Source organism: Macrosteles quadrilineatus, unplaced genomic scaffold (genome assembly GCF_028750875.1).
Source record: "Macrosteles quadrilineatus isolate MER2022 unplaced genomic scaffold, UCM_ALF_1.0 Scaffold_3__2_contigs__length_128488019, whole genome shotgun sequence".
NCBI lineage: Eukaryota > Metazoa > Arthropoda > Insecta > Hemiptera > Cicadellidae > Macrosteles > Macrosteles quadrilineatus.
The window spans coordinates 91,920,551-91,932,778 of record NW_026542596.1 but is presented as its reverse complement, the minus strand read 5'-3'; the positions used below and the strand labels follow the sequence as shown (position 1 = coordinate 91,932,778).

Below are 12,228 nucleotides of genomic sequence, written 5' to 3'. Positions count from 1 at the left end.
TTATTAGGTGAACATTACACCTATTCGGCTAGGAAGCTATATAGTAAATGTTGTGAGATGGTAGTTCTGTTTAGTTTTTTTTTTTCAATAAATGTCCTCAACGCAAACATTGTTTGGTTGAAAAAGCTATTAAGCGTCAGAGAAGTATTCCATTGTTGTTTAAGTGTACAGTTTTTAATTTTTTTCTACCAGGAGAGTCCCCCCCATTCAGGTATCTGCTATTCCATTAAAATTCCACATCTAAGCTCTTGTGTCCTATGTTACATTGATAAAACATGTACCTATGCTTATACATCCTAGGGCCATAAATAAGGCCTATATAATTTCAAGTTTTTGATAAAAAAAAATTCTTATATTATTCAATACAGATATGAGGTTGAGTTACATACATCCAACTTTGCAAACTAGTTTTAACTTGTGCGAGAAGTTGAAAGCTAAAAAAAATTTAAACTATTTATTTAATCTTTATTCTGCACTCTATAGGCATATAATAGCCTATTAAAAATAACAGACTGCTCAGATCAAATATATTAGAAAAACTATTAAGTATTAACATTAACAAAAGGTCTGGAGAATGATTTGGCTATCTTATGATGAATAATGAAATTGTTACTGTTATTAAGAAAATATTAAACTTTTTCATCAACATACCTGCAAGATACTGTCTATTGTGGTGGTGATTTTAAGAGTGAAACCACTCGCATTTGCAGAACCTTGTGAAGAACCAGGTTTACAATCCTCTACAGGAGGATGTGTTGAATCGGACGATTTTTCCCCACTCGGAGTTTCTTTTCCTCCTACCTTTCCCTCTACATCTCTCTGTTCATCTTCGATTGAAACTTTTGTTATGCCTTCGCAAATTTCATCAATATTGTCTGGGAATTTATCAACACTGTAGGCAGTTTTTTCAACACCCTCTTTGAGGACATCTTCCTTGGGGAAGCTTTTGTTGAAGACGGCCGACCAGTGGTTCTTCTGGACGTCAAGGACTGTCCGTAGGTCTACAGCAGCTGAGGGTTTCCATGGAGGCAGACTGACTGGGGGACTAGGGTCTCCTAGAAGAGCCTTAGTACACAGAGTCATGGAGTAGGCAATGGACGTCAGGTTGTAGCCTCCCTCTAGACAGATGATCACTCGGCCCTGAGCCAGCGGGGACAACCACGAGGTGAACAAAGCGTACGCCTCTGGGGCCACTTTACATCCTGGACAACATTACACGTGTGATACTGTACACTCAACACTCAAACTGTTCATTCTAGAAATCATTGTTTACCTAGAGAAGAAGTTGTTGTTCCAAGAGGCTGTCCCAGAAATTTTTTCCAATGACCAATTTAAGTGTTCAGTCTCCAGACCGTTTTCCGGCTAACGGCAAAATGAAATATTCAATATAATTTGATTTGACTTGAAGAGTACATGTAACTTATCGTCTTATGGGATTAACTTTCACATACATAAAAAATATTTTAAACAACCATTTTGTAGAAAAGTCTTCTGTATTTGGAACATTGTGCTACAAAGAATTAGGAGTATGTACTAAAAACTACTTTTAATCTTCAATGTAAAAATCATCTTCTTTTATTGTACCTGTCATTGACTCTAAAATGGTAAAAAAATCAATTTCTACTTTTTGATACAAAAGTGTTTGGACCAGCCGCAACAGAAGTATTAGGAGGCATGTTAACAAGGCTCCTGTTTATTCCTTGAAATTAATGGAATACACACTCTGATATTGCTAAAAGTAGACCTCCCTTTTATGTTTTTTGTACCATGTTGGAAACATAAGTGAGTTAAATGCAACATAAGGTTATATTTACCTCCCAAAGGATCATTGATGGCAGCATCAAACCCAGCAGAGACCAGGACTAGTTGAGGAGCAAACTGGTAGGCGATCGGCATCACTACTTGCTGGAACGCCATCACGTATTCTGCATTGCCCATCCCCTTCTAAACACAACACCAAACATCTCATTCAACCTTGGTGTTCCATCTGCTAATGCTGTTGTGTTATTGTTATCAGCAGCATATCCTTAAGTGAAATAGAATTTTGAGTATCCAAAAAAAATACCTCTAATTAGTTAACAAAAATCACAATTGGATGCAGGCTAACCTAGCGCCTACCCTGATCTGCCGTGAAATTCTAACTTTGCTACGAAACAATCTTAACTCTCAGATTAAACTTAGATTCTTAATGCTGTAAACCTGAGGAATCGAAACCTAGAAACTTGACTAAATGCTTTAACATTTAAAATCGTTAAAAACATGCTTAAGAATCTTGTTTTAACAACATACGGTCAGTAAAAACCTGACTGTGTCTATTGCATGATTTTAAATGCCAAATAGCTGTAAATGATGATTTTTATGAATAATTCTAATTAGGAAAGAGAAGAGAGTAGGAGGAGATATAAATCTAAAAAAACGTAAACGTCCTGTTCTGAACCTAAAGCTATTCTCGGGCTCTTGATCCCACAGCATACACTAAGACAATCGCTAATTGTCCTCCCCTTTCTTAAAGAAAAAGCTTTCTGCAGATGAACACAACTCGTTACTGTTTTTCAACACTTACAGTCTACTAGCTCATCACACAACACTCTACAAAAACAGCTAGCAATGGTAATTTTCAACCAACCTGGTTCCAAGGTATATTGACGTTGAACCCGACACCATCTCCATCACCTACAACAGTGGCCGCAGCGTCTTCAGAGCTTGGAAAGAACGTGCCACGATCATACCTGTACAACATAGAATATATCTATAGAACTCGGTAGTTTTATCGATAGTTAGTTAAACGATAATTTGCTTTTACTATTTAGAGCAAGCACTACAGTGAATAAGGATGCACACTGGAAGACCAGAGCGTTAGCCAGTAGCCTCCGAACCAGTTATCAGTAGTCTGATAATCAGCATCGTAACCATGAGGTATTTAAAAAAATTGCCAATTATTGTCTCCATTGAGTTGAATTTGTAATTTGTCAATGCTATAGTGCTACAAATTTAATATCTGTCTATGGTAAATAAAAAGAAAACCAAGTATTTTATCATAAACCAGTTTTTGTTCCTTTCTCCTGACAAGTGGCATTTCTCAAACTTGACCACCTTCCAGTCCACATTGTGCAGATCTTTTAACTTGGCTGTATTATGGTAAATATTCATAGGAAGTGTAGCAGTTAATGTGATCGACACTGTTAACATCCGCATGATGACAGAAGTGAGCTGTTACCTGTGTATGGACATGTAGAGCACACGAGGGTCTGACAGGAATATCCGCTGAGTGCCGTTGCCATGGTGAACGTCCCAGTCTAAGATAAGTACTCGGCTGATGTCGTAATGTTTCAGTGCGTACTTGGCTGCTACTGCGACGTTGTTGAACAAACAGAAGCCACAGGCTGCGTAGGACTCAGCATGGTGACCAGGTGGTCGTATCACAGCAACTCCGGCCCGACTCTCCCCTTGCATCACACTGTCCACTACCTGAACAGTGATGTTATATATTATCCAATAATGCCGACTTCCTGACTGTTCACATAAAATTTTATCTAATGTCAACTAACTAAGCAGTCATAGCATATTTTATCCAACAATTTCAACTACCCGAGCGGTTATTCAAGTTTATTTATTCAAGCACAAAAAATTAAGTTAACAAATCATATTGGTTCAAAAGTACAAAAATCGATCAGTCAGCAGCATTAGTCTTCAATCTTAATTTAACAAACTATGCAAATTTTAATCACAGGCAAGAATATAAAGTATAAACAATAAATTAAAATTAACAATACACCAAATCATACATTACCCAACTATGAATTTAAGTATGCTTAAGTATCCAGTACTTTTGTGGTACAGAATTTAGAAACAATGCAACATACAAATCTATAATGTTCTAATCTGAAAAATAGTTAATACATTTGTCTTTTGAAATTGTGGCAGATCAAAGTATTATTTAAAGACATTTTCACTATAATCACTTTCAAAACTTTATAAGTTGGTAAATGTCCCAATTCTTATAACTTTTGGAAAGAACCTTAGCCACACCCAGTTCAAATTACAACTGTACTAAACTTGTATTAAAATGAGAAGAGAACTAAGTTTACTTTTTTTTCAGTGGTGATGATTTCAGCATGACAAACACAAGATAATAAAATAATACGAGTAACTACAATAAATTAATGGGAAATTTTAGTTTGGTCATTCGGGTTTCCGTTAGGAATCAGAATATTTGAGAAATGATTTTTACAAGCAAAGCTGCAATAAGACAGTACCTGCAGCAAGGAGCCAGTAGCGAGGCTTGCGCTCTCGTAAGACTGAGGATGGATGTAAACAGAGTCTTTCCTCTCCATCACGGACAGTTTGTGTTTGAGATCATCAGTCAGCTGATCCATGGCACACAGCTGCTTTGTTTCATCTAGATATGTCACCTCATGTACCAGAAGTAACTCTTCTCTTGTGGCTGGTCGACTCTGAAACACACAGAATCAGCAGGACTAGCTATCACCATGCGCTTACACATTTGATCACTACTTATACATTTCCTCATTTGACATAAGCACATTTATTGTCACCTGATTGGTGGTCCTTCAGAGAATATTATCCTTTAACATTACTTTCCTTCAAATTCAACACAAACTGATCTATAAATCAATGATAATGTTTTTGGAACGAACCCTCAATTTGACAATAAAAGGCGAAAGAAATATTACACTTTGATGGTGTCCGGGTTCGGTGTAATGAAGACATTTAGATCAGCAAACAGTTTATAATAATTAATTGTTCTTGAAATATTGTAAAATACCAAACAAAATAAGTGTTAACAGAACCAAGACACAACCAGGGGTGCCCAGAGGGGGGGTACTGTGGCGCGTTCGCGCCACGCTAGCTGTCATAATGAATGTATAATTTTGTATAAGCAGCCCGAAAAAGTGTTTCTAAGTACGGTAAAAACGCACCTTGTTAGACAATCCTTAACATGGACGGTAGGGTACAATTTTACTTGCTACATATGTTTTGGCGGTTCTTTAACTCCTCGATCGTCAGGCTTACAAAAATATCCACTTTTGCAGATGTCGTCGGTGTACGTTACAAACATTTAACTCAAAACGGTTACAGATAGGCCTTTCAATTCATGCGAGTAAATTGCCGTCGGCAAGACTGGAAGTAAACTGAATCAGGTTAAGGTTATGATGGACCGACGTGGTCTCTGGATTGTCGTCTGCGTTTTCAACAGCTGATATAGGACTATTGTAGTGGCTGAGAAGAGTGTTAAAAATATAATTGGATTCATAATTAATCGAGTGTTTAATTCAAAATTTGTGTGCTGTCCCTAGTTTTATGTATTTAAATATTTCAAACTTTTCCAAAGTAATTAATAAATTTCCTTTTCCGCACTAATGTAGAATTTCGAGACCATCATTTATATCCAGCATATGAATTGGTCATTATTGTCAATAATTTTGAATGGGAAACTCAATTATGAATCCCTTTATATTTTCAACACTCTCCTCTGTCACTACACTACAATTAGTCCAATATAAGCTGTAGATAACACAGACAACAATCCAGATGCCACGTCGGTCCGCCATAACCTGATTCAGTTTACTTCCAGTTCTGCCCGCGGCAATGTACACGCGTGAATTGATAGGCCTATCTGCTATCGTTTCGTGTTTTTTGTTTAACGTTTGTGACATATTCTGACGACACCACCAAAAGTGGATCCTTTTGTACGCCTGATGATGGTGGAGTTAAAGAACCGCCAAAACACTACCATTATTATAGTCATAATACGCAAACCTGTGGCTATCAAAATGAATGACTTCGTCACAATACCTTTTGTGGTGCGGGTGACAATTAAGGTATTGTGGGTATTTTGCCTGGCGATTATTGTAGAAAGCAGCCTTGGAGTGGCGAGCAACACCTCATAGTCTGCCCTATTTCGTGACCTAATTTTGAAACAAGATTCTTTTTGCCAAAGTATTATTCGTGCACCTAAAGTTATTTGAATTCTTAAGCCCTATAAAAATTTACACCACCTAAATATATTGTACAGTAACAGTACTGTGTTGGAGTAGAGTAATTCACCTATATTGTTGAACGTTTTGAAGACGTTGTCTATTTTAATACTGAGCAGGTGTTGGCTGACAATACAGATTTTAATTGTAAATTGAAAAAAAATAATAATTCGTCCATTAATTATATATAGGCCTAAGTTTGTATTGTTAAATGATGTTTCCTATTAAACTTTTAATTTTGTTTATCCAGCAAGTTTTTTTTTTTTTTACCTCAAGTTTACTAAATACTTGAAATGCTCGTTTTATGTGGTAAAGGGGAAATTGCCAGGTAAATTGGAGGGGGAGGGTAGGTTGAAATAGAGGGCAGCATAAATTGGGGGGGAATGCGCCACTGGGTTTGGGAGGGATGGGCACCTCTGGATACAACGACTACAAACTTTCACTAACAACCAACATAACTAATGTATATGAATAAATTATATTTACTTGCAGTATGTGTAGTCGATCCAGGAGTTTATATTCTAAATGCTTTTCATAAATCTTCTGAATACGGCTTGGCCTCTCAGGATGACCCCTGGAATCATCAAATGTGAAATTAAAATTTCTTCCAGTCATGGTGTTGATTTTAGGAATTTAGAATGTTTGTGATAAGAAGTTAGAAGTCACTAACTAATGAACCTGAAATCTATGACCCCTCTTGTCCATCCTCTCCATTTCCTCCTCCCCTCCTCTCCTTCTCATTCCCACCTCTATACAGGATTGGGCTGGATCACGTCAAGAAATTCAACAAAACAACAACAAAAAAACCATCAGTATTTTGTTTGAATATACTGCATTTTCTTAAATATAGTTTGAAAATAAAAAAAATATTCTTTAGTGAGAGGTCCTCCAGCAACACCAGCAACAAACTCATTAAATAGTTAAACAGTCTAAATATCTTAAGTTGTTAGAGTTATTGTACATATATTTTTAAGCTTACTCATACAGTCATCGATTGTACCACTGAATGAAAATGATATCAACTTACGGATCTCTGAAGTTCTTGTGTTCCATCATTAGTGGATCATAAACAAAACAAACATTGTGTTTTGTCTTAAGAAGTTTGGTTTCTGAAACAGAAAAGACCAAGACCAATGTACAACACAATAAATTACAGTCAGGGACAACCAGAATGGTAATAAACATGTGAATACTTTTTTACTGAAGTAATAAAAAGACGAGCCAGTGTTGCAACTTGTTTTCATGCACAAACAAGCCTGAGTGTATGTGCCTACTTTTGTGTTCTTAAAAAAGTTTTTTTTTATATTCCTAGAAAACACAAAGTGAAAACAATGTATTATATCTAGTTTTTAACATGGCAAGGGCCAAAGGAACATAGAAGGGGCCACACAAATTTTAGAATTTATCTTTTAAGAGTTGCGTTAGATAGAAGGTGTTGGAGTAAGGGTGGGTAATTGTTTCTTTAGTACCCTGGGACTTAACAACGCTAATATTGCTGACAGGGAAATGAATTTTAGGGACCCTTACCAATTTTCAAAAGATGAACTCTGGATGTAATATGAATATGCCTGGCAGTTATGAGCCAATTTCCTTGTTAGGTTAGGCAAATACTTTTCCTCTCTGCCTCCTTTCCCTTTCTTAATCTCTGAACGCATTGTTTCTATTACCCTACAAACACTTGAATAGACGTGGCTCTCAATTCTATACCCCTCAAACTCGAGGGCACATGGTACAGAGGACTAGAGTTTATAACACAACAGACCTGCAAGTAGTCGGTCCAGCTTGTTGTTGATCTCATCCTTGAAAGCTTGGGATTGTACCGGACACGTGTTGCGGGTGGGGTACACATCAGTACGAACACCTGTGTACTTCCACACCACCTGCGGCCAATGTTGCGTCTCACTCTCACCCCTGTCTCTAGCACAGTAGCTCGCCTGCCACTGAAAACATCTCCAGTAGGCGCGGTGACTGTACACACAGTTCAGGATACTGTCTTGGACACTGTTGGACAAACAACGCAAATGAGATCAGAGAGTAAGAATTACCTTCTTTTTGGTTGAATAGCTAAGATCAGAGATGGTTTGAAGACCATCTTGCCTTGTGTCCTTCGGCTCTGTTTCTGTTCTAATTAGTGATGGGTTAGTTATTGATTTTATCGGTTCAGTTTCGGTTTCGGTTTTTAACAAATCGGTTTTCGTTTTTTTTTGTTTTTCCCCTTTAAATACTAGTTAAATAGAATTTGTCTCTCTGCTTTTGCAAAAACGTACTAAACATGCAATTTTAAAATGTGCTTTATGATGAGGTAATTATATTTCGAAGCAAGAGTAGGTTAGGCAACATAACCAAACCTCAATCCTCTCAATAGGCTTTGTCACAACTAACTGTCTTACTTTTAAACTCAAAGTTACAATACAACACAAGGTTTTATTCACAAATAATAATATTATGAAATATTGTTTTTCAAAAACTGTAATATATGATAGGTATTGGAAACAACTAGGGATGGACGAGATTGGATTTTTAGTTCGAGACGAGACGAGACGAGATTTTTTATTTCTCATAAAATTTCGAGACGGGATTTCCCTTCTCATACACAACGGGAAATGCACGTTCAAAATTTTTACCTGATTTTGTAACATTGTTAGATGACTGTTTAAATACAAAAATAATGATAATAAGCAAGAATATTTACAATCTTTTATTAAAAAACATCACATAATAGTTAACAACATCTAGTATGTCAACATGAAGTAAAAAACATCAGCATAACATTTTTTTATTAATCACGCCTAACTTATTAAAAATGCCTACGATTAGGAAACATAGTGATATCAGTTAGGATAGAGTTCAACTTATCCTAAAATAAAATAAATCATAAAATAAAAGCAATATTAATTTTTATAAAATAGTTACTTGTTTTGACTTTTTATAGTAATAAAACATTCCTCACACTGCTTACACTTAACAAAACTTCTCAAATGTTATTAAAGTAATATTATTAAATAAAGTAATATTTACATTTAAAGAATTAATTAAATAAGAACACCTTCGCAAAGGAAACGCAACTACAACACGCTCCTGTATTGCGGGTATTGCATTGACTTTCTGCAGGTGTTTTTAATTTTTTTTTTTTTTTTTTTTTTATTCTCGTCTTGATAAAAATCTCGGCCAAAAAGAAATCTCGTCTCGTGTAACGAGATTTAAAATTTCCCGAAAATTTCCCGAAATTTCGAGACTTGACCATCCCTAGAAACAACAATATGTCTAATAGTTTTGTATTATTAATTTATCAACACCAACATTTTCACTAATTCAGGCTCTAATCTGTTTATATTTAATACTGGCTCAGCATTTATTTAACTATAACCACTCGGTTACTCACGTATTTACTGTAGTTAAGTGGTGATTTGGTAAAGTTGATATTTCCTTGTAATTGAGTAATGATATAAAATATGTATCAATCTACAATCTATGTAACAAACCCGTTGAATTATTTCTTCAAAAGTAAAATATTCAGTGGTATTTCAAATATTCAACACATTTGCAAAATTGGCTATTATATTGCCATGTTACTAAAAGGTTTGTCTGTTTGTTGTGTTGATTGTACGTCACCTGTTGGAGGGAGGTGAGAGAGGGGGGAGGTTGGGGCACGGGTCTCCCAGCAGAGCCCTCAACGTCAGTGCGGCACCTTCCGCTAGGGATCTGACACAGTAGCCTCCCTGCAACATGTAAACACAACGCTAAAGACAAACTAGGCTGTTTGTGTAGCTAGATAAGTTTCAAGGTAGATTTCTTTTCCCAGGCTGAAAACGTATTTTTCTTCCAAAAAACTTTTAAACAAATTTAGTGGCTATATTATATTCTGAGGGCATGCCCTGTAGCAACACAGTCATCTGGGAAACACACACGGTTGCAAGATAAACGTTGAACCTCGATCAGACATTGGCTGATCAAAATTCATGGAGCTTATATTGCCTAATAAATTATCAATACAGGCCAGAAACCAGTTGTAGTGTAGAAACTATCTAACAAAGTGTCCTGTTTAACAAAAACAGTCAATCGGTCATCAACCAACTTTCAGTTGTATAATTAACGACCTTGATTGCTTGAATATATGTTAGAGTTACTCGTATATGAATTGTTAAAATCACCTCTAATATGACAGCAACTTTTCCAGATGCCAAACCCATCAGTGAGGACACCAAGTGAGCGTAGCAAGCCGGAGTAACAGACATTTCCCCCTGAAAGCAAAACACAGTGGTTATAGATTTCAAATACAAAAGCCTCCACTGCAGTATACCTGCAAACTAAGCACATCTCTGGTCACTTTATTGAGTTTTTTATTTATTCTAATTGTTTTATAATAATAGAAGTTTACACATTAGATACACCATGCCTAGGATCACGTTGGCTCATTGAGTTATTAAGTTTGATAACAAAATTTACTCGCAAATGTTGGTTTGATATACATTTCTAGGCCTATAATGAGATAAGATGTTTGGATGGCCTTTGCACACGACTCACACTCTTGCATTGTACATAGCCTTGTAAACAAACAAATCAAAATAGTACAGTAGAACCTTGATAACAAGACTCTCATAGGGATTATAAAATAAGACTTGTTATCAAGAATGACTTGTTATTGAGGGTCTTTTTATCGAGGTTCTACAGTATTATTAATTATTACAAATGACATTTTTTGACTGGTATAGTTCAGAATATTCTATAATTAAAGTAGTTATACCATTTATACTGATACAACTTTGCCATCGGACATTTACATATTCTTCTTTATTCATGTTTTTATTTCTTGACAAAGTTGTTTAACACCCCCAATAAGTAAACAAATTACCTCAGGGCATCCTAAGGCAGCATCGTAGCCAGCAGACACAATTATGAGTTCTGGCTGAAACTGAACAAACAATAATCATTGCAAAAATTAAATACTACTATAAATATTTAAAAAAAGTAACATTATTGCTCAATAGTTATCACTGGAAAGCTTAAAAATAAAATAATCAAGCTCAAAAAATACTCTTGCAATATTGATGATGACTGTACAACAGAACTTTTTTATTGGCCTAAATGGAATAATGTATCAAGGTAACTCTTTAAATTAATAACAAATTTGTTTTTTAAACCTACAATTTTTTTGAAGCAAAAGTTTAGTTGAATTCAAGATTACAAGACATGTTAAGTTACAGTACCAGGCATTTCTTGTATGCATAGACTAAGATAGTAAGAAAGACTAAGATAGTATTAAAGTTCACTCAAGTCTTGTATAAAAGAGAGTTGATTCGCTTACTCAGTTACCAACCTCGGCAGCCATGGGTAGCAGGACCTGATGGAAGATGGCCATGTAGTCGTTGTCTCCCATACCAGTCTTATTGAGAGGGAGGTTGAAGTTGAATCCCCCACCTGCGCCTTCTCCCACAAAGTCAAACTCTGACTCTCGCAAGTTGGGCCAGAACTCACCGTGCTCATAACGATGTATGGAGAAGTAGACCACTCTGCAGTAACAAAGGTTCTAGATTAAAATTACATTGGGTATCAATAACTACATCAATATGTTTGAGTCCTCACTTCTAGCTGCAGCATACAGAACAGAGTTGAGATGTATTGTCGGTGAGGCCAGATATCTACTGAGGTTCCAACAATGATCCTGATTAGGCGAAGAGGTAAGATATCTACACCTGGACCTGACATATAATGATGTAATATACACCAATAGAGCCTAGGTTTTGGAGATTGTTAGAATGGTCCGACTAGGAAGGAGTCCATCCTGGCATAGGAAACGCAAATACTTTACAAACATAATATGTTACTGCCACTGGCAGCATTTTCAACCAAGGAAGGCTTAAGTTAGGAAGGAAGATCATCATCACATATTTTTCTATAACTTTGGAATAATTTTATTTTTATGACCCAACAGACTGGGACGGATGGCGTCGTCCTGTAATCCAGCTACTAGGAGGTCACGGATTGTGGATATTTATAGGGATACACTGTGGATGCGATGCTCCCTGGTGTGGATTAACGTCCACACTAGTGAGTACTACGACTATCCGCAGTACTATCCTGATAATTAGACCAATTCGTAAATTACAAGGAAAAAATTTGGTTCGGATTCCACTATAAACTGTAGGTCCCTTAGTTGCCATTAGCTGTATGGGCGTGTCTAAGGAACATGTCGGCCTTAGCACAGAAAACGTACTACTATAACCCAGAA

The 12,228-nt window shown here is 36.3% G+C and overlaps 1 protein-coding gene across 3 annotated transcripts in view; it reads right to left on the bottom strand.

Moving 5' to 3' along the window:
* LOC128988998 (histone deacetylase 6-like) overlaps positions 1-12,228 on the bottom strand; it is a 30,960-nt gene that overhangs the window by 8,173 nt on the left and 10,559 nt on the right. For all 3 annotated transcript variants that reach the window (XM_054410848.1, XM_054410847.1, XM_054410849.1), the window contains 12 exons: positions 11,317-11,509; positions 10,852-10,911; positions 10,151-10,240; positions 9,612-9,718; positions 7,762-8,000; positions 7,027-7,108; positions 6,486-6,573; positions 4,257-4,454; positions 3,218-3,468; positions 2,627-2,729; positions 1,815-1,944; positions 652-1,202 (listed from right to left, as the gene is read on the bottom strand). In XM_054410848.1, coding sequence (XP_054266823.1) covers positions 652-1,202; positions 1,815-1,944; positions 2,627-2,729; positions 3,218-3,468; positions 4,257-4,454; positions 6,486-6,573; positions 7,027-7,108; positions 7,762-8,000; positions 9,612-9,718; positions 10,151-10,240; positions 10,852-10,911; positions 11,317-11,509 — 2,092 coding nt within the window. The remainder of the gene's footprint in view (positions 1-651; positions 1,203-1,814; positions 1,945-2,626; positions 2,730-3,217; positions 3,469-4,256; positions 4,455-6,485; positions 6,574-7,026; positions 7,109-7,761; positions 8,001-9,611; positions 9,719-10,150; positions 10,241-10,851; positions 10,912-11,316; positions 11,510-12,228) is intronic.